General features: G+C 47.2%; 1 protein-coding gene across 1 annotated transcript in view; it reads left to right on the top strand.

Annotated features, from left to right (window-relative positions):
* Positions 1–2,803: 2,803 nt before the first annotated feature.
* LOC144736640 (uncharacterized) overlaps positions 2,804–23,510 on the top strand; it is a 62,086-nt gene continuing 41,379 nt past the window's right edge. Inside the window, exon 1 of the mRNA XM_078619210.1 lies at positions 2,804–2,990. Within this exon, the coding sequence (XP_078475336.1) occupies positions 2,819–2,990 (172 nt within the window). The 5' untranslated portion in view covers positions 2,804–2,818. The remainder of the gene's footprint in view (positions 2,991–23,510) is intronic.

Here is a 23,510-nt window from a genome sequence, read left to right as displayed (position 1 = left end):
CCCGTCCTTGTCCATTTTTGGGTATGCGGCCTGCGCCAGCGACAGAAGCACGCTGCGGAAGGCAAGGGGTGTCTCGGCCCCCCCAGCCATCGTGCAGCAAACTTGTGTCGCACATTAGATGGCGAGTCAAACATTCGCGCCATCTGGGCAAGAGCTTGTGGAAGCGTTTGGCAGTCCTCCGGCGGAATGGCGTAGAACGCCCCCAAGGCGTCGTCATCCAGTGTCGTCGGAAGCACCCATTAAACCCACCACCACCCAACACAGTCAATTAGAAAGGTTTGTCACGTAAACAAAACGTGCCAATTCGTGACTCGTTCAGCACACACCGTATGTGTGTTGGAGAGTAAATTCACAACAACATTTACAATATTCTTTTGTTGTTTCGGTAAAGTCACGTAGATAGAAAAAAAAGTAAAGTAAATAAAATAAAAACTACGACGTTTCGATCACAACACAAGCGATCGTCATCTCCTGATATCTACGTGACTTTACCAAAAGAACCTAAGAATCTGAATTCCTGCAGTCACGAAAGGTTCATTCAAAATTTAACATTTAAAATTTGAGGTATTAACTAATTGGCACGTTTTGATTATGTGACAAACCTTACTAATCGGCTGTGTCGGGTGGTGGCGGGTTAACATCACATTTATACTCATGCGATCTAACCCAAAAACCTTTATTATGAATAATATTGATCGCGAAAGCCTACGTGTTATACACTAAGCATGTAAGTACAAATTGCAAAAGTACATAAATTGCTACCGATTTTTCCAACACTAAAATGCAAGCTCGAAGCAAGGCAGCAAAAATAACAACAAAAGTCCCAGACCACACCAGGGCAACACACACGGTCCCTCAATAAAAAAACAATTGCACATTCAAATTGAACTATCGATACACGAGCAAGGATCAAAATTACAAATCACGTTGGAAAATGTGGTTGTATCCGGCACTACTCATCTTCTGCTTCTAGGTATTTTTTGAAGGTAGATTTACGATGTTAAGGGGAGGAAACAAAGTTGTTCCGAAACATTGGTGGCGGTGCAACAGAAAAACTACTTTGTCACCTCTTCCAATTCTTGTTCTTGTAATCGTTAAACAGTGCAATTTGATTGGACGTCTTCGGTTTCTTGGGTTTGACGATGGAGTTCATGAATTAGCTAAGCTAGGCGCGGTCACCTCACCCTCACGCGAGCGAGCCAGCCAGCAAAACTTGTATTTTCTGACATAGTGTGATAAACAGTCCGAGTGATCACAGACAAGTAATTGGATGAATGGTGACTCGAGCCCATGGTGACATCGTGGCTAGACAGCCGCTTCCATTCACACCGTACTTTGTATTGAGACCAAGGTAAAATTTGAGCCAACCTTATGACAGGCATATATCTAAGCACACTTGTTTCTCTTCATCATATCCTGCACATGTCGTGGAATAAGTCTCAGACGTAAATAGACTGAAGTACAAATGAACAAATCTGAACCTAGGGATATTCTGTCTCTGTTCAATGTTTTGACCATGAATTATGTGTGTGGATGTTGTGTGTGTGGATGTGTGTGTGTGTAGCGGTTAGCACTCCGCGCTACGAACCCTGCGACCCGAGTTCGATTGCAGCTCATGGCCAGCACCTGTGACTATTATTTCAACTGGTCCTGGGCCTCCCCTAGGTCAACTCAGCCTCAAATGAGTATCCGGCCAGGCATGGTGCAGGCCGGGCATGGTGCTGGCCACCCACGCCCTTGTGTGCCGTGTCGGCCTTCATAGGTGCTGCTCGCTCCCAGCACTTGCCCCAAAAGTATTTTAAGGCCATATGGGGAATCTTTGCCTTTTTTGCGTGTGGAAAATAAATATACACGCAGCGAGGTACACAAAACCTGTCTCGAATAATCACTTTACCTCTCAATCACTTTATCGCCCATCGCTTTATCCATCATCACTTTATCTCTCAATCACTTTATCTCTCAACATTTTATCTCATCACTTTATCTTTTCTCACTTTATCGCTCATCACTTTATCTTTCATCACTTTATCTCTCATCACTTTATCTCTCATCAATTTATCTCTCATCACTTTAACGCGTCGGGCTGCTCGTGTGCTCTCTCGACCGTCGCGGCTCCAGTTTGCCGACTGCATGCCGCGCACACGAGCCTGAGCTCCCCGAGTGAACGTGCGAGCCAGACCAAGCCTCCAATGCCAACACTGTACAGCGGCTCTGGGTAGAGGATGCGACGCAACATAATTCCCGGACATATGAAAGAGAAGCCATGGTCATCGATAGCCGTGCGGTGCGGAGGTGGATGCCGGGTTCACAGCCGGCCGGGGAATCGCTGGGCTGGCGTGGCCAGAGGTCACCCCCATGGCTCGTGTAGGATCTCCGGGATCTCCGGTGCGGCCCGGAGGAGTCAAATAAATCCCTGGCAGCGTGAGTGACGGTGATTCCCGCTGAGGAAGCCACCGAGAGCCGTGTCCTTTTAAATCATCTACATTAACAAACTAATTTATTTAGAGCTGCTTTTTGTGTTTATTTTGTTGTCCTTTCCCCGCACCTCCGATTGGCGCGTTTAGCCACGTATGGTGCGAAAGAAGTTCAACGTACATAATGTACGTACGAACATTCATGCCCGCCAAGTGACCGTGATGCGCACTGCCCTGCCCGTATTCAGGACAGGTTGCGGCAAACCGACGTGAGAGCAACGGCGTTGTTGCCTGCGAGGTGGGATGCCCCCAACATGCAGACGATGCCCGCTGAATGGTGTCACATCATCCTCCCTCCTCTTCCGCTCCCTCCCCCCCGCCAGTGGCAAGCCATCTCGCTGACCATGATCGAGAAGGTGCAGATAGCGGCGGTCATCCTGGGCTGCCTCTTCCTCGTGGCGAGCATCCTGTGGCTCGTGTGGTCGGCATTCAGCACCTCGGCCCGCTGGCAGCGCCAGGACATGCTCTTCCAGATCTGCTACGGCATGTACGGCTTCATGGACCTCGTGTGCATTGGTGAGTTGGCGTCGCTTCGGCGTGGTGCGGTTTCCATGTGGTTCGGTGCGGTGTGGTGCGGTACGGTTTGGTGCGGTGTGATGCGGTGTGGTGCGGTGCGGCTTCCCTCCAAACTCAGCACTGGCAGGGTAGCATTAAAGCAGTGGCGACGCTCGCGTCTCGCAGCAAGAAGTGGGGGCCGAGGTACGATACCCGGCTGGAGTGGTCTCCCTGTGCGGTGTTTGTGTGTTCTCTCTCCCCATCCCCCAGTGTTCTCCGTGGGTTTCTTTCCGGATTCTCCGGTTTTCCTTTCACAGCTTAGCAAAAATAGCGCACCGTAAACATCCCAATGCTGAAAAATGTGCCTGCATATTCTTAGGTTTTTTTCGGTAAAGTCATGTAGGTAAAACATTAAAAAGTAAAATAAAATAAAAATCACGACGTTTTTGAGGCAACACAAGCTTCCGTCTTCAGGTGGTACCGTCACAGCCACGACAGCTGTATCAAGTAAATGAGAGATTTCAGGAGCAACCACTCCGTTTATATAATGGTTGGAGAAGGTGGTGGGGCAAGGGCCGCATACTTTTTATTAATATGGTAAGGTGAGGCTTAAGAGGGTGAGCCTTTGTTATGGAGAGGTACGGTTTGTGAATCAACCTGCGACAGGGAGTTGATTCACAAACCGTACCTCTCCATAACAAAGGCTCACCCTCTTAAGCCTCACCTTACCATATTAATAAAAAGTATGCGGCCCTTGCCCCACCACCTTCTCCAACCATTATATAAACGGAGTGGTAGCTCCTGCAATCTCTCATTTACTTGATACAGCTGTCGTGGCTGTGACGGTACCACCTGAAGACGGAAGCTTGTGTTGCCTCCGAAACGTCGTGATTTTTATTTTATTTTACTTTTTTAATGTTTTACCTACGTGACTTTACCGAAAAAACCTAAGAATATGAATCCTTGCAGTCACGAAAGCTTCAAATCTAGAATGTGCCTGCAAGTTATCCAATTGGGCATTAAGCACAGCAGCAGCATCGCCCACCCCCCTGCTGTGAAAATTTGCCAAGACCTTCCTGACAAAGAGTATTGAGACTCAGTGAGGTTTTTGTATGTCTGTATGTTTGTTGAACTTCTTTCACACCATGCGTAGACAACCGCGCCATTTGGATGTGCGAATGAATTAATGATACCACTATGCAACACAATTTTTGTTCCTGGGTAGTAGGTGTTATTGCGTAATTGTTTATGCCTAAAAAGTATATAAAATGGTTATTTTTCCCCACAAACTTTGCTTTTGTGACCAGGACAGTGATATTTTGAAATGTACCTATTTTAAACGAGGAAACGGGTGAATTTCTGTCTTTTCGTTCACATAAAGTCAGAAAAAACAACATATGAATCAAAATTAACATGTATTTATACTAAAGTAATACAAAAATGACTACAAACGATTTAGAAGTGAGTAGTTTTTCGATATTTACGATTATACTGTAAATCACTTTCACAAATTAGCCCTCAAATGTAGTCTTCCATCATGTTCTCGTTATGCTGTCCAGTATATCCTGGTGGAAGCGCTCACCTTGCTCCTCCGAGCATGCCCCCATGTTCTCCTTGAAGTTATCAAGATGAGCATCAAGGATATTGACTTTGAAGGACATCCTCCAGCTCATTGTACCGTAGTTCTTCACCAGTCTCAACCAGCTCCACATCCTTTTCGACCTTGTTATTGCCCAGGAAGCCACGAACCACTGCGACAAAGCTGTTCCAAGCCACTTTCTCCTTACTAGTGAGCTTCTTGGGGAATTCTTCCTTATCTCTGGTCCGACGAAGACACCGGCTGTGACCTTTGCCTCAGACAGCTCAGGGAAGAAGTCTTTAAGGTACTTGAAAGCTGCCGACTCCTTATCTACAGCTCTGACAAATTGTTTCATAAGGCCCAATTTGATGTGCAGTAGTGGCATCAGCACCTTCCGGGGGTCCACCAGGGGCTCCCACTTGACGTTTTTCCTCCCCACAAAGAACTCGATCCGCTGTGGCCATTCCCGCCTGTGGTAGTGCGCCTTGGTGTCCCTGATATCCTAAAGGCAAAAATAGCAGGGAAACTTGGTAAAACTGCCTTGGAGACCCATCAGAAATGCTACAATTTTGAAGTCTCCGATGACCTCCCAGCCGTACTCATCATACTTCAAGGCGTCCAGCAAGGTCTTGATGCTCTTGTAATCATCTTTAATGTGCACCGAGTGAGCCAGGGGAAGAGACGGGTACTTGTTACCATTATGGAGCAGCACGGCTTTGAGGCTCCTGGATGAGCTGTCAATGAAGAGACGCCACTCATTCTGGTTACAGGCGATTCCGTTGCCTCGAACAGACTGGTCACATTGTGGCAGAAGCAGAGCCCATCTTGGCGGGTGAAGAAGCTGGAAAAGTTTGGTGACGTTTCCTCTGATCTGCGACTTGCACACTTTTATCCAACAAGTTCCACTGCTTGAGCCTAGACGTCAAAAGCTCGGCATTGGACTTGGTGAGACCAAGATCTCTGATGAAGTGGTTGAGGTATTTTTGGTTGGGGTAATATGGGTTTCTCTCCTCAACTCCACTTCTGAAATTGTCATCTGGATCTACAACGTCTTCATCACTCTCTGACTTGCTGCTCTCTTCTAAAGACAGCTTCTCTCTCTCCGGAGGAGTGGGTACGGGGAGCTCATGGCAGTGTGGCGATGGATGAAGGAAGGTCGGGATACGTGATAGCAGGTGCATTCTTGCCAGTCCGACGTTTGGAAGGGTCCACCATGCAGAAGTAGCAGTTGCTTGAGTGGTCAGTGGGTTCCCGCCAAATTCTTCATGGCTCTCTTTTCCCCTCTGTACCATCCTGAAAAAAGAAAAAAAACCTTTTCAATAACATTTTTTAAAACAAATTTTATAACATAAAATACCGAGCAACGTTTGTCCGTCCATCTAACCTTCCAGAGTTGTTTTGCATTGCTCGCAGGTGAAAAAAGGTTCCCAGGGTTTGTTTTGATCCCAGGCAGGCATGCCGAAATATGCCTTGTAGTCCTCACACATCTTGGCAGATGCTTCCACAGAGTACTTTTTCGCTCTTGTCTTAATAAATTGGCCGCAGACATAGCAAAATGCATCTGCTGGATGCTTGCAGCCTGTTGATGCCATCTAAGAAAAATGCATATATGTATCCACTTAGGCAACTGGAACTAAACTGAACTGGTTGGCTTAAGGCCCCTGTATTTAAACTATTATTTATATTACCGGAAAGTTATAGAATGTTGTAGAAGTTACTCCAAGTTTACTCAGCACTGAATCTATCTGGAATGTTCTGGAAAATAGGTAAACTTCAAAATATCATGGTCCTGTTCACAAAATCAAAGTTTGTGGGTAATAATAGCTATTTTACACTATGGGAACCTCATTTGCCAGTAAAAATATGATAATTGGTTCTTTACCCTTCTATCTGGCAACAAAACTGACACCTTTTTTACAAGGAGTCATGTTTGCATAGACCGCAATACCTGCAGTCATAATACAAACAAAAGAACATAACTCTGATAATGTGCACTGTCCTTAAAGTTGATTGATCCACACCCGAGACAGCTTTCCTTAGAGCCTAGTCTCATATGGGTTGGACCAGATGACGCCAAAAGGCGCACAACTCAAAGACAATGCACCATCAGAGTATGAGAGCTCGGGGCAAGCATCTACACTATGGGAACCTCATTTGCCAGTAAAAATATGATAATTGGTTCTTTACCCTTCTATCTGGCAACAAAACTGACACTTTTTTTTTACAAGGAGTCATGTTTGCATAGACCGCAATACCTGCAGTCATAATACAAACAAAAGAACATAACTCTGATAATGTGCACTGTCCTTAAAGTTGTCTCGGGTGTGGATCAATCAACTTTAAGGACAGTGCACATTATCAGAGTTATGTTCTTTTGTTTGTATTATGACTGCAGGTATTGCGGTCTATGCAAACATGACTCCTTGTAAAAAAGGTGTCAGTTTTGTTGCCAGATAGAAGGGTAAAGAACCAATTATCATATTTTTACTGGCAAATGAGGTTCCCATAGTGTAGATGCTTGCCCCGAGCTCTCATACTCTGATGGTGCATTGTCTTTGAGTTGTGCGCCTTTTGGCGTCATCTGGTCCAACCCATATGAGGCTAGGCTCTAAGGAAAGCTGTCTCGGGTGTGGATCAATCAACTTTAAGGACAGTGCACATTATCAGAGTTATGTTCTTTTGTTTGTATTATGACTGCAGGTATTGCGGTCTATGCAAACATGACTCCTTGTAAAAAAGGTGTCAGTTTTGTTGCCAGATAGAAGGGTAAAGAACCAATTATCATATTTTTACTGGCAAATGAGGTTCCCATAGTGTAGATGCTTGCCCCGAGCTCTCATACTCTGATGGTGCATTGTCTTTGAGTTGTGCGCCTTTTGGCGTCATCTGGTCCAACCCATATGAGACTAGGCTCTAAGGAAAGCTGTCTCGGGTGTGGATCAATCAACTTTAAGGACAGTGCACATTATCAGAGTTATGTTCTTTTGTTTGTATTATGACTGCAGGTATTGCGGTCTATGCAAACATGACTCCTTGTAAAAAAGGTGTCAGTTTTGTTGCCAGATAGAAGGGTAAAGAACCAATTATCATATTTTTACTGGCAAATGAGGTTCCCATAGTGTAGATGCTTGCCCCGAGCTCTCATACTCTGATGGTGCATTGTCTTTGAGTTGTGCGCCTTTTGGCGTCATCTGGTCCAACCCATATGAGACTAGGCTCTAAGGAAAGCTGTCTCGGGTGTGGATCAATCAACTTTAAGGACAGTGCACATTATCAGAGTTATGTTCTTTTGTTTGTATTATGACTGCAGGTATTGCGGTCTATGCAAACATGACTCCTTGTAAAAAAGGTGTCAGTTTTGTTGCCAGATAGAAGGGTAAAGAACCAATTATCATATTTTTACTGGCAAATGAGGTTCCCATAGTGTAGATGCTTGCCCCGAGCTCTCATACTCTGATGGTGCATTGTCTTTGAGTTGTGCGCCTTTTGGCGTCATCTGGTCCAACCCATATGAGACTAGGCTCTAAGGAAAGCTGTCTCGGGTGTGGATCAATCAACTTTAAGGACAGTGCACATTATCAGAGTTATGTTCTTTTGTTTGTATTATGACTGCAGGTATTGCGGTCTATGCAAACATGACTCCTTGTAAAAAAGGTGTCAGTTTTGTTGCCAGATAGAAGGGTAAAGAACCAATTATCAATAGCTATTTTCTGTACTTTTGAGACATAAGCAATTAGGAAATATCATTTACTACCCAGGAACAAAAAAAAGTTGTGACAGTGTACTCATCCTGTTATCCACGTGTGTTTCGATCCGTAATGGCGATGCTGACAAAGGTGAACACAACGATGGTGATCGTGCCGTTGCCGTTGTTGCTATTTGCGGTGTTAACGTTGCCGGAGTTGCTTTTGGCGGTGTTACCGTTGCCGTGTTGCTATTGACGGTGTTACCGTTGCCGGAGTTGCCGTGGCCAGTGTTGCTTTTACCGGTGTTGACGTGGCTGATGATAAGATTCGCCAACCTATCAACCCGCGTCGTGGAAGCGGTGTCATCACTCCCTATTGCCTGACCATATGGCTCAGGCATGTGGTAAGGCCACCTTTCTTCACCAAGGTCAGCCAATTTATTAATTCGTGCAAATGCATTCATTTCCTTCTGATACGTGTTGGAGCAAGAAAAAACAGCTAAAAAAAACAATACAAATTGTATCGCAATTAAATCATCAAAATGCGGAACGTTTTGTCCCCATGGCAGACCTTTGAAGGCATTATGAATCAATCACAGGGGCGCGAGTGAATAATTACCCCTCGTATATTTTCTGTTAGATCAGTAGCCGTGCCCGCCGCACGAGTCCTCTCTGCGGCGGCGCCGTGCCGTGTTTGTTTAATGAGAGCTGGGGCCTGCTTCCTATGCAGGACGCGTCACTTTTGGGTTGACCCTCTGCTCGCTGCGTATTTACTACTAGGTTTTCATTTGCCATCTGTACGCGGCTAGCGTACGTGCGCACACGTGTGGGGAGCGTGTGTGGAGAACGGTGGCGCACCGGTTAGCGCGCTGCACTACGAACCACAGCGACCCAAGTTCGATTCCCGCTCACGGCCCAATAACACCGGTGATCATTATCTATGCCAGTTCTGGGCCTCCCATAGGTTGACTCGGCCTCAAATGAGTACCTGGTGCGATGCGGAAAAAAAACATCGCCACTGGGGAAACAAAAACGGCTGGGCGTTGTGCTGGCCACCCACCCTGTAGTGCGCTGTACCGGCCTTCATTGGTGCTCGCTAACAGCACTTCCCCCTACAATCTGTAAAGGCTTTTTTTTTGTATGGGGATCTTTCTCTTTGTGTGTGCGTGTGAGTGTGCATGTCAGTGTTTGTGTGTTAGTGTGCGTGTGAGCGTGTGTGTGCGTGCGTGCGTGTGTGGGCGTATGTGTGTGTGCATGCGTTTGCGCCTGTGTGAGTGTGTGAAATTTGTGGGGAGCGGTAGTGTAGCGGTTAGCTCTCTGCGCTATGAACCTGGCAATCCGGGTTCGATTCCCGCTCACGGCCAACACAAGTGACGATTATCTGAACCGGTCCTGGGCCTCCCCTAGGTAGACTCAGCCTCAAATTAGTACCTGTTGCAGTGTGTAAACATGGCCACTGGGGAGACAAAGGCGGTTGGTCGTGGTGCTGGCCAGTACAGAAGGCGATCTAGAGTCTGAGACAAGGAAAAGCGCCGGGCAGAGATGATCTCCCAAGAGAAATGCTGAGGGAGGGTAGCGTTTGTGTGCAGACTGCCCTACATGATACCATATAAACAGTCTGGACCACTGGATGGGTTCCGCAGGATTGGAAGGATGCCCTGGTGGTCCTCATCTTTAAGAAGGACGATTGAACAGACTGTAACAACTACAGGGGCATCTCCCTCCTCAATGTGCTGGGAAAGGTCCCTGGCAAGGATTTTTCAACATCGCCTTGCTAGGCACGCTGAGGAGAGACTTGTGGAGCCCCAATGTGGTTTCAGGAGAGGGCGATCCTGCACAGATGCCATATTTTCTGTTCGTCTGCTACAACAGAGTTTTTTCAGTTTTCAGTTTCATTTATTTGGTATAGCCCTGAGAGCCATTCGGCTCTTAAATCGGGTGCAACCGCGACAAACAAAAAACTAAAACATGAAACAAAAACATGAACAAGAAAACATCTTAAAGTGACTATGTGACTATGTGCAAACAGAAAACCCAGGAAAAGAAGCAAAATATTCCACAAAAAGCACCGTACACCAACGCTGTGTGCAAAAATCCCAGTGGGATGCAAGTCAAACAACAGCAACCACAAGACAACTTAGATTAAGGCCATCAGTCTAACTCCGTACTACAACAAACAAACATGGCCAAACCAAAAAACTTTTCGAAATCACCAAAATATAGCCATAAAAGCAATGTAACAGTGATCATAGGAACTGTGACCGAATTTCCACAATAAACGACATAAACAACATGTACCACCAAACACTGCAGCCATAGCTGGCTGCATGAGTCACTCCACAACAGCAGGAGCATCAGTCGGAGTATCAAAATGTTTCAATGCATCTTTAAAATCAGCACACTAAATCAAAACACAGATCATACTTTGCAGCGGTCATCCGGAGTGAAACATTTTATTTTAATTTAGGCCACTGAATAGCAGTGGCAGCTAGGGGTGTACAACTCCTCTAGAGCAGTTTTGAGTGAAGATCTCATAGGTAGTGATTCAAGTTGCAGTTTATTGGCAATAGCATTCCAGATCCTGGGGGCATCAATAGCAAAGGCCATTCCTCCAGTATTTGTACGGCAATAGGGAATGTGAAGCTGGTAAATGAGCAAACACATTAGGTCAAATTTGTTCTTTGAAACAGAGAGGAGATGCAGCAGGTAATCTGCGGATTTTTTTGTAAGTACATCGTGAGTAAATAAGATATGGTGCACAAGCCGTCGACCATTCAAAGATGTTAAGTTTGACCCAATGTAGAGATCACAGTGGTGAGTCCTATATGGGCAGTTCAATGCAAATCTTAAGGACGAGTGATAAATTGAGTCAAGCTTCTTCAGTACAGTACTTGGGGCTGATTTATACACGATGTCACAGTAATCAAGTAGAGGCAGTATGGTAGCTTTTATAAATTCCAAAGGGAACATAGGGGGGGGGAAGCAGTGTGTCAATACAAAAAACCAATTTTTTTTGTCTTTTACCAATATAATCAGTGTGGTCTTCAAAATTCAGTTTTGAATCCAGGATGACTCCAAGATGCTTATAGATCTTGACTTGCTCTATTTGATAATTATTTAAGGAATGTAATTGGGGAAAAATAACTTCCTGCTTTAGTCCTGGTGAGAAGCATAGCACCTTGGTTTTGGAGGTATTCAGGACTAGTTGAAGAGCAACTAGCTGATGTTGTATTTTGTTGAAATCACCCTGAAGCTTAGCAATCACGTCATCCGGAGAGCGGCCAGCAGTAATTAGTATCGTGTCATCTGCAATAAGATTTACCCTGGAATTATCCAGGTCAGTGTCCAAGTCATTGATATAAAGAGAGAACAAGAAGGGGGCCGAGGATGGAACCCTGTGGAACCCCTTTTGTTATCTTAACACTGTTTGACCTCCAACCATCTGTGAATCCAGTTTGGGTGCGAAAAAAAATGTAATTTTTTTTACCGTTTTACTGTGTTTTTGGAACAACCGAGGCAACCTAGTTTACTAAGCAGGGTGTTGTGGTCTACTGTATCAAAAGCTTTAGACAAGTCAAGAAAAAGACAGGCGCAGTACTGCTTATTATCAAGGCGACTGTAAATGTGATTCAGAGAGTCTAATGCAGCAGATGTGGTGCTGTATTTTTTTCGGAACCCAGATTGTTTTAGATGTAATAGATTGTTGGCGGACAGGAACTGCTAATTTGGTAGTTCAATCATTTTTCAAAAAATTTCATCAACGGGGACAAAATTTATATAGGTCGGTAGTTATTTGGATCATCTTTAGGGCCCCCTTTGTGAAGTGGACGAACATAGGAATGTTTCCATTCTAGAGGAACTGATGCTTCTTTGATGGACAGGTTGAAAATATGGGCTATAAAGTTTGTATATTAAGTGAGCAACAGTTATTAGAGCAAAGACGGGAATACTATCTGCTCCGGTAGAGGAGGACCCTTTGAGGTAGGACAGTTGTTCAGAACATTACTTTCGTGGATTGGCTGGAAACTAAATTCGTTTAATGTTTGGACAGGGGTGTAGGAATTTGCATGAGCAGGGGTGACTCCCAATACATTATCAAAAAGATTACCAGCTTCAGAAAAATGAAGGTTAAAATTGTCAACTATTTTTTGGGGATCTGAAAAATATTCCCCATTTCGGTTAAGCTCAACGGGCAGATTATCTGTTTTCGATACATTTGATTGTTTTCCAAAAAATCCTGGCATTTCCATGTGATTCCAAGAGAGTGGAGGAAAAGTATGCATTTTTTGCACGCCGTATTTTTTTGATGCTTCTATTCCTTAAAATCCTGTATTCTAGCCAGTCATTGACCAAAATACTTTTCTGAGCACATGCCCAAGCCTTGTCCCTAGTTTTCATGAGCTTAGTAATCCAAGGATCAAACCATACTGGCCGGTTGCCTTTAGTTTTAAATCTAACCAACGGAGCATGTTTGTTAAGAATTTGGAGAAACGTGTACCTGAAGGTCTCCCAAGCCATAGTCAGGTTGGGGATATCACAGACATGGGGATATCACAGACCTTGTCAATATCCGAGTGAAGCACATCATTAATAAATGCCTGAGTGCTGAAGTGTCTCATGGAGTGCTTCTCAACCAATTTAAGGGGGGCTTTGGGTCTGGCTGATGATCTCACCCCAAAAATGAAGGAGTGATCATTAAGGTTATTACCCAGAACACCAGTCAGTGCGAAATTGTGAGGGGCATTTGTCAATAGGACGTCAACCAGAGATGACTGTCCCGGATTTTTTAGATTGGGTCTTGTGGGGACATTTATTAATTGCAACAGGTTAAATTAATCTGCAAAATTTGTGGCCATGGCCGGCCGGGTTTAGCCAATTCCAATTTAGATCACCCACTAAAACTATTTCACCTTTAGGGAGGCCCCCAAGAAGCTCTCTCAGTGCAGATTCAGCTTCAACATCCTTCCCACTAGAAGGTCTATAGCAGAAAACTACCAATATCTGTTGATTATTTGGGAGAGTTATTCTGAGAGCCAGACCTTCAAAGCAACATTTTTTTAACAAGGAGTGAGCTGGTGAACATGCAATAGTATTACGAACATAGATGGCAATTCCACCTCCTTTAGATCCTCGGTCAAGCCGTAAAAGGTTGTAGTTGTCAATCGTAATTTGCAAGTCATTAACGGCAGGAGTGAGAAATGTTTCTGGTAGGCAAAATGTCCGGGTAATAATTTGCCACTTCTAGTTTTAGTTGACTTAATTTAATCACAAGCCTTCTGATGTTGACATGTAGAACACCAACACCTTTTCTGGCAGAAAAATCTACAGAATTATACGAGTTATTTACATTTGGGCCAGGATGAAGCTCAATACCACCCAGAAATAAGAAAAGTAGAATTCATAGTTTACACAGGTATTTTCTGTGAAAGGATGAAGAGCGGCGAACCTTGGACGAATAGCAGCAGCTCGCAGATGGTGTTATTTTTAAGAGCAGAATTAAGTGTGGAAGGAGTGCTGGTGAAGTAATGGGACAAAGATAGGGTTTAAAAGGATACAATGATGGAGTGTAGAAGTGTCTATAAGCTGTTTCATTAGCCATATCTAGTGTGGCACTAGATATGGCCGGGAGGGACAGCAGTAGGATACACAGCAGGAGAATTGCCATCTTTAAAATATCCGGGGTACACACAGTTTAACACACAAGCGGAAAAGAAAAAAATATATACTTGTAGGCCGAGCGCGAGAAAACGTCTTGCCGCACTCGTCACACATGCATGGCTTCTTGCCCGTGTGCTAGGGTTGAACAGCCCCCCCCCCCCTCCAGACAGCGACAGCAGATTATTGGCTGCTGTGGGCTCGGCTGTACCGCTTGCACCGCCTCCTTTCCTCGCCGCAGGATGGTGCTCGAGCTCGCCCTCCTTGAGCTCAGCCCACTGCTGGAATGTCGTTGCTTGGCCTCTCGTGTCTCTGCTGCCCGACCAGACGGCCCCACTGAAGCCCACACAGGGGACTCTTCATTCACGACCCTTGGCCGTCTTGTCGGTCTTGTCGATGTCTGTGAAGTTGTCCAGGATGGAGCGCGAGTTGTCCTTGAGCCGCTTATTAAACGACTGCAGCAGCACCTCCTTGCTCTGGGGCAGCGCCCGCGACATCTCGGGGCAGCAGCAGTGGAGAGAGCGCAGCTCTCTCTCAGGGCAGCAGTGGACGGAGCACAGCTCTCCCTCGGGGCAGCAGTGGACGGAGCACAACTTTGCCTCAGGGCAGCAGTGGAGAGAGTGCATCTGGCTCCCTCACGACAGCAGTGGAGATAGCGCGGCTCTCCCTCAAGCCAGCAGTGGAGAGCACGGGGTTCCCTCAGGGCAGCAGTGGACGGAGCACGGCTCTGCCTCAGGCCAGCAGTGGAGAGAGCGCGCCTCTCCCTCAGAGCAGCAGTGGAGAGAGCGCGGCTCTGCCTCAGGGTAGCAGTGGAGAGAGCACGGCTCTCCCTCAGGGCAGCAGTGGAGAAAGCGCGGCTCTCCCTCAGGGCAGCAGTGGACAGAGCATGGCTCTCCCTCAGGGCAGCAGTGGAGAGAGCGTGACTCTCTCTCAGGGCAGCAGTGGAGAGAGCGTGCCTCTCCCTCAAGGCAGCAGTGGAGAGAGCGTGGCTCTCTCTCGGGGCAGCATTGGAGAGAGCGTGGCTCTCCCTCAGGGCAGCAGTGGACAGAGCGTGGCTCTCTCTCAGGGCAACAGTGGAGAGAGCGTGGCTCTCCCTCAGAGCAGCAGTGGAGAGAGCACGGCTCTCCCTCAGGTTAGCAGTGGAGAGCGCGTGGCTCTCTCTCTGGGCAGCAGTGGAGAGAGCGCGGCTCTGCCTCAGAGCAGCAGTGGACGGAGCACGGCTCTCCCTCACACGTCTTACACTCACACGGCTCACTCTCACACACTTCTCACTCTCACACGGCTCACTCTCACACACTTCTCACTCTCACACGTCTTACACTCACACGGCTCACTCTCACACACTTCTCACTCTCACACACTTCTCACTCTCACACGGCTCACTCTCACACACTTCTCACTCTCACACGTCTTACACTCACACGGCTCACTCTCACACACTTCTCACTCTCACACGGCTCACTCACACTCACTCACACTCACTCACAGCTCACTCACACTCACACACACTCAAACACAACTCACACTCACTCATTCTCACACACAGTTTATACTCACGCAGAACCACTCACAAGCTGTCAGACACGCCGCCGCCATCTTCTTCTATTCATTATAAACTGATCACCCACAGCGTTGTAACAATGATCAGCCACGACCAAATAATTCGTTCTGCCGTGTTTCGCTGTGGGTGATCATGATATTGTTTTCTCCGATACCAAGGTACTCTGCCAGCCATCTGGATACCACCAAAGATTTGTCCATGAGGCCATACAGATATACAAACATAGACATAACTTCAACCGAGAAGATGGATTCAAATTTCATTGGAAAGATATGATTAACCATGTTAAACCTCAACCGCTACTCTCCCCCGCTCTGCGTCCCCCCTCCCCCATCCGTGGCTCCGTCGTGTCGTACCACCTTCACCTTCCTGGCTCCACCCACACCCCCCATCCTGCGCCCGTCCTCCTTGGCTCCTCCCCCTCCTCTTACCCTATATAACAATGTCTCATCACAAATAACTCTCGCTACAGTTATTTTGCTGTGCCCTTTTTTACACCTGATGAAGGAAGCTTGTGTTGCCTCCGAAACGTGATTTAATTTAGTTGTTTTCATTTATTTTATTTATTGATTGTTTTACCTACGTGACTTTACCGAACAAACCAAAGAGTATAAAGGTGTCGTTAAACCCACCATCACCCGACACAACCCAATTAGTAAGGTTTGTCACGTAAACAAAACATGGCAATTAGTTACTAGTTCAGGACTAACCGGTGTGTTAGCGAGTAAACCCACAACATTTACAATTCGAGTACCATGACATTTCGCCAGTAATTACAGCCGCATCAGGTGACAGCCACAAATGTGGCGAAATTCCCCTTTTTTGTGTTATTTATGCAATCTAACCCAAAAACACCTCCATTGTGGATAATATTGGTCGCGAAAACCTCCGACGTGTTCAATTGAAGGTCCCGTAGATTGCTCGCCCCTGACTGCAACAACCTGGCAGCACTCTCCTGAAAAAGGGTTTGAGACTTGGTGTATTATTATTGTTATCCGTCACTGCCCTCGTGCTTTTCGTCAAAATTTGGCTTTTGTTCGACAACGGAGGTGACACTCACAAATGTACATTTGAGTCAGAATGAGAATAAGTCTGTTTCCCACTTAGCTATGAAGCTCATTTTACAAGGGCGAGTCGGACGACAGCAAACATCAGCAGCAGCAGCAAAGCGTTCCATCTGAACCAAGCACACGAGGCTGTTGTGTTGTTTTTAGACACACTTAATTAAATCAATTACGTTGAACCATTACATTCACACTTGAATTATTGTGATTTTTATCGAGCCCGTTTAAGTGAGGACAGAAATGGCAGAACGAATATGCCAAGGGACGATAGATACGAGGTGCTTCCAAGAACATTGTAATGGCTATATTAAATGCTTTCGAGCCAAATTTGCGCGCGCAAAGATTTCGGAATTGTAAATGAATAGGGCTCAAAACTTGTACGAAACAGCCAAAACATTTCCTATTCAAGCCGATGATTCCACTGAGTGAGGAAAATAAATTGCAGACAAGATGTTCTTCTTTCGTTGAGTGGCACGACCAGAAGCGGCTGAGACGACCTCTGTGTGTGTGTGAACAAGGAAGCCTCTGGTAGCCCTCGTTATGATAATTGTTTTTTTACCCTTTTATCTGGCACCAAAACTGACACCTTTTTTACAAGGAGGCATGTTTGCATTTACCACAATACCTGCGATCGGAATGCAAACAAAAAACAACTCTGATAATGTATGCACTGTCCTTGAAATTGATTGGTCCACACCCGAGACAATTTTTATTAGAGCCTCGTCTCACATGGTGATGGACCAGATGACGCCAAAAGGCGTATAACTCAAAGACAATGCACCATCAGAGTATGAGAGCTCGGGGTTAAGCATTTACACTATTGGAACCTCCTGTAAAAAAGGTGTCAGTTTTGTTGACAGATAAAATGGTAAAAAAAACAATTATCATATTTTGCTACTTGCAAAGGAGATTCCAATGTAGCCCTCGTTATGTTTGGCTGCTATAAATGTAGAGTAATTATTCTACTGATATAAATGTCCATGCAATGACGAGCCGCTTCGTTGAGCTATCGTTTGTGATGGCCAGCTCACTTCTGAAAAAAACTGTTATATAGCTCAGCGTGGCCTAACCTGCTAACATAAAAAAAGTGAGTGAGTTATGTTTGGACCATGTTTTTTACTTTTAAGAATTTGGACTGTTTTGTGATTTGGGTTATTTACAGAAAGGCACGGTTTCATATTCTTGGTTCTTTCGGTAAAGTCACATAGGAAAACAAAATGCAACAAAAAAAGATTTTAAAAAGATTTTTTTAAATTTAAATCACGACATTTCGGGCGCAACCCAAGCATCCGTCATCAGGTGATTACAACCACAGCAAAGAAAATCGCTGAAGTAGGCAAGAGCTGATTGTGCAAGGGATTATATAGCTGAGGAAGGGGGGAGGAGCCAAGCGGAGTGTAGGGGCGGGGCGTGGGTCAGAAGAGAGTGGCAAACACTATTCAGGGGAACGTGGGTCAGAGTGGAAAGCGGCAAGCTCGGAACAATGCACGGCAAATTTCCAAGTGATGGGAGTGTGCAGGGCTGGGAGTAAGAAACGGGAGATGTGGATATGAAAGTGAACTATAAAGCAGCTAAGGTTTAACATGGTTAATAACATCTTTCCAATGATTGCTCAATTTATATCCATTTTCTCGGTTGAAGTTATGTCTATGTTTGTATATCTGGATGGCTGCATGAACAAATCTTTGATGTAGCCAGACAGCTTGCAGAGCACTTTGGTCTCAGAGAAAATAATATCATGAGAGCCCACAGCGTTGTAGCAGTGATCAGCCACGACGGAAGAGTTAGGAACCCATGGGGTTACCCTCATTTTGTTTGTAGAAAGTGCCATTCCTGGTGAAGTATGTGTTGGTAAGGCAGTGCCTAACCAGAGCAGGATCATCAGGGTTCAGTACATGTTGGACCAAGTCTTCAATTATTGCTATGGTGTCAGGCACTGGAACCTGGATTGGTACTTTCTACAAACAAAATGAGGGTACCCCCATGGGTTTCCCCTGGTCACCAGTGGTAGCGAATGTTTTCATGGAGAAATCCAGACATCCACCCTACGTCCTTCCCTGTGGAAGAGATATGTGAATGACACTTGGCGGTTTCTCGCGCCTCCGTAACACGCCAAAGCGAATCACGGACGTGTTCAGGCAAGGAAGGGGAGGGTTCCTTCACGGCTGTACCCAGTTGCACATCAATCGGAGGCGCGTTCTCCCGCCCATACATAAGAAAAAATGGCGAATACCCCGTGGACGCGTGCGGGACCATGCGGTAAGCAGACAAAACGCCAGGTATGTGCAAGTCCCAATCAGTCTGCTTTTCACTCACTGTGTGACAAAGCATGGCCGAAAGGGTACGGTTAAATCGTTCCACCATTCCATCCGTCTGTGGGTGGTAAGGGGAAGTGCGGATTTTCTTCGTACCCAAAGCAGCGCATACATCCCGGAGTAATTTAGAGGAAAAGTTACGTCCTTGGTCCATAAGCAACTTCTCCGGAGCCCCCTTGTCCATCACGTACCCATTCAAAAAAGCGTCGGTGATGGACGAAGCCAATTGGTCGGGTAGGGGCCAGGCCATAGGGCAACGAGAAAAATATTCCACCCCGACCAAGATGTACTTATTACCCCTAGCCGATGGGGGAAACAGGCTGAGGATATCCAGAGCAACCAGCTCATTAATACGAGATACCTCGATCGATTTCAAGGGCGGAACGTAATTTTGATGTGGCGGTTTCTGCTTCACACAATCTTGGCATGCCCGGATAGTCCTGATCATATCCGCCGTCATACCCGGCCAAAAGAAATCCCGCTGCATCGTGAGCAAGGTCTTCTGCACGCCGAGATGCATCAACTTGTCTGCGTGCAGCGCGCGAATAAGATCATGACGAAGGGATGTTGGCACAACAAGGCGTGAACGGTCCGACAAGCTGTCTGTGCACATGAGCAACCCTGCGATTTCCTGCCCGACAAGTGAGATCCCGGACTTCCGACCTGATTCCGCAGTGGAGCCAACGAGGCATCAGTCGTTTGCTCACGCAGCCACACCGAGTGCGGCAAGTGCAGCGTGTCATTGGCCCCAACAGGCGTACGCCACCCGTCATCTTTCGACACCGCGCCCATAACAGGATAGGGCGGAGGGGAGGGGGGTGGTGCTGCGCAGCGATGTGTACCCATCAAACAGGCACAAGGAGGGTTCAGGGGCAATCTGGAGAGAGCATCTGCATTAAATTTCGATTTAAAGCTTTCGTGACTGCAGGGATTCATCTTCTTGGTTCTTTCGGTAAAGTCACGTAGAAGGGAAGTAATAAAATAATAAAAATAAAACATAATAAAATAAAATAATTCTCACGACGTTTCGGCTGCAACGCAAGCAGCCGTCTTCAGGTGAAGAATGAGACACTGCCAACCTAGGAGCTTATATATAAGCTGGGTTGGAGGTGAAAGAAGAGCGCCTTAACAAAAAGAATGTGCATATCAAGAGGAATTTAGCATATTCATGAAAAATGCGTAGGAGGTGGGCAGGGGGGTTTCTACGTGGTTGTTTAGTAACTGCAGCTACATACTATTAACATTCCTTTCCTTTGTTAATGCTACCCCCTGCACCCTCCCTTTGGTGCTGCTGATCCTGCATAATGCATGGGCATAATATGACTTTGAAACCCCCCCGCCCACCTCCTACGCATTTCCCATGAATATGCTAAATTCCTCTTGATATGCACATTCTTTTTGATAAGGCGCTCTTCTTTCACCTCCAACCCAGCTTATATATAAGCTCCTAGCTTGGCAGTGTCTCATTCTTCACCTTAAGACGGCTGCTTGCGTTGTAGCCGAAACGTCGTGAGAATTATTTTGTTTTATTATGTTTTATTTTTATTATTGTATTACTTCCCTTCTACGTGACTTTACCGAAAGAACCAAGAAGAAGCATCTGCATTGCCATGGCGGGTACCCTTACGGTATGTTATGTCAAAAGAAAATTCCTGCAACAATTCCAACCATCGAGCCAATTGTCCAGACGGTTGTTCCAATTTCAGTGAGTATTGCAGGGCCGCATGGTCAGTGTGCACGAGGAATTTCCTACCATACAGATACGGCCGGTACTGGCGAACAAAATGGACGATCGCCAGTAACTCCCGACGAGTGACACAATAGCGAGTTTCGGCGGGAGACAAAACCCTGCTGCCATACGCCACAACTCGTTCAACACCGTCCTTCCGTTGAGACAAAACAGCACCGATGCCGGCGTCGCTAGCATCCGTGTCCAGGATAAACGGTTGCGAAAAATCCGGGTAATGGAGTGTCGGCGCGGTGGCCAATCGATCTCGGAGAGATTGGAAAGCTAGTTCCTCCTCCGGACCCCATTTGAATCTCTGATTCTTTCCCATCAGGACATGCAGAGGCTTTGCCAACGTTGCGAAATTCTTAACGAACCGGCGATAATAGGATGCAAAGCCTATGAACCATCGCACGTCGCCTACGGAAGTGGGCGTCGGCCACTCACGGACACATGAAGTCTTGTGAGGGTCAGTGGAGACACCGCTAGAGCTGACAATGTGTCCGAGGTAACGGACGGAATGCTGCAACAAATGGCACTTTTTTGGTTTAAATTTGAGATCTGCAGACCGCATTCTTTGAAGAACAGCCTCCAGCCGTTGAAGGTCTTCTTCGAAAGTGCGACTGAAAACAATAATGTCGTCCAAATATATGAGGCACGTCTCCCACTGTAGTCCTGCCAGTACCAACTCCATCAGGCGCTGGAATGTCGCAGGCGCGGCATTCAAGCCCATGGGAAGGCGGTTAAATTCAAACAAGTCTTGCGGCGTGCGATACGCCGTTTTCGGCTTCGACGCATCATCGAGGGGAAGTTGCCAAAAACCCGACGAGTGGTCGAGGGTAGAGAAAAAATTAACCCCCGACAAGGCGTCTAACGAATTGTCCAACCGTGGCAGGGGGTACGCATCCGCCACGGATATTTTATTTAGCCGGCGAAAGTCAACACAGAACCTCAATCCGCCGTCCTTCTTTTTAACCAACACCACCGGTGCACCCCAAGGACTGTTGGACGGTGAAATGATGTCGGCTGCCAACATGTCGTCCACCGCACCACGCACGTGCTCCCTTTCCGCAGGACTCATGCGGTGTGGGTTCATACATATCGGTCCTGCCGCACCGGTGTCAATATAGTGTGACAAGAGCGAGGTACGACCCAAATCAAAGTCATCTTTGCTGAAGACGTCAGCGTATTTCGACAGCAGTGAACGCAATGCGTTTCACTGCATGGAGGACAAAGACGAATTCTCACGGCACAATTTGGCGATCCATCGATCGTCCGAATTAGTGGCCCGAGACACGCCAGCAGCCGGTACCCTTGGCTGGTCCCCATCAAGGCTAGTGAAATCGGTAGTGGCATAGGCCAATACCGCACCTGCCGGAAAGACTACTCGTTCCGGGCCCCCATTCAACACTTGCAAAAATGGGGCTTGTCCAGCCCGAACGATAGTTTGAGCCACGACAAGAGAGAAAGCCTTAGCCAAGGAGTTTGACGGGGACAGCAACACACCCCTGCCGCCCTATCCGCGACCTCCAACCGCTTTCGGTAACGCAATGGGATGAGCATCTGTGTACCAGGGGGGATATCCACAGTGACATCGGCAAGTGCATGAACGGCGTGTCCCGGAGGTGGGCAGCCCCACAAGGATGGCAGGAAAGACATCCTACAGCCCCCTGGCATTTCTAAACAGCCCTGATCGACAGGGATTTTAACAGGCATTCAACGAAGAAAATCGGTGCCCAACAGACATGAACCGATCCCGACGCGGCAACATTCCCTTTGGCAATGTGGACATCTACCCGTCCTATGATACCCATGCCACCCCCATTAGTGGCAATGCATGCATCGATAGCCGGCTTGACCCGCGACGCAGGGATGGATAACAGGTGTAAAATTACGTTCGAAATGATGGTTGCCGACGCACCGGTGTCCACCAAAATACGCACGTCTACTCTTTGAATAGTGCCCGGCACCGTAGAAGACCCCAACGTGGCTGCAACCACCCTCCGAGCTAATTTTTTCCACTGAGTAATAGTGTGCGGTACCGAATCAGCATGCCGACAATTAACATCCGATAAGCCTACGGGGATGCGAGAGGATGCATGAGGTGTTGGGACCTGCCGGGTGCCTGATGCGTGCTGACTTGCCCGAGAAAGATGGCGATCCGCATCCGGTGGAGAAGATGGAGGAAGGGCTGACGGAAGCTGCGGAGGTCGGAACCGGCGCCGACAATCACGGGCGAAGTGGCCCAGTCGGCCACACTTGAAGCATGTGGCGGCCGCCCGACAGTCGGCCGCCTCGGCCCCCGCTCGCGACCGTCCGGCTCCGTTGCGCTGCGTGTCCTGCCGGTGTTGCGGGGTCCAGCGAGGAGCAGCAGCCACCAAGTCGTCGTCGCTGGACTCGTCCGGAATATGCACGACACGACGCGGGGCCCATCCCAGTGGTTCACCATCCTATTTGGGGTCCCCCGTCCACGCCGCCATTTGGTCCCAACGCCGTAAATTGAATTTGGTGTCCAAACACCACGCCGCCCAGCGAGACGTCAACAGCTCATGGCCGCACACGGGCAGCGAGATGCCCAACTCTTGTGACAACTCGATCATCCTTGTAAGAATGAGAGGTTCTAGAAGGTCGGCGGAGGACTCGGGGTAGGCAGCCATAGCAAGCGCTAATAGCACGCCACGATATGCCAGAGGCGTTTCTTCAGGCCCCCGATGTCGCTGCATGAATTTCCTGTGGGCAGCCGATGGCGGCTCGTAAACTCCACCATTTCAGCAAAGGCGTCCCTCAGCGTCTTCTTTCTACTCGCCGTGATGGAGCGGAAAATAGCCAATGACACGTCATCCAGCAGCGTAGGTAAAGCCTCCAGCGCCTCGGACTCCGTCCACTGCACCGATCGAAAGGCGGATGCAACTCGCCACGTAAAAGCGTTCCAGTCGCCCCCGGTGACCAATTCCTT

This window comes from Lampetra planeri, chromosome 62 (genome assembly GCF_965212315.1).
Source record: "Lampetra planeri chromosome 62, kcLamPlan1.2.h2, whole genome shotgun sequence".
In the NCBI taxonomy this organism is placed as follows: domain Eukaryota; kingdom Metazoa; phylum Chordata; class Hyperoartia; order Petromyzontiformes; family Petromyzontidae; genus Lampetra; species Lampetra planeri.
This window is presented reverse-complemented; position numbering and strand designations above follow the sequence as displayed.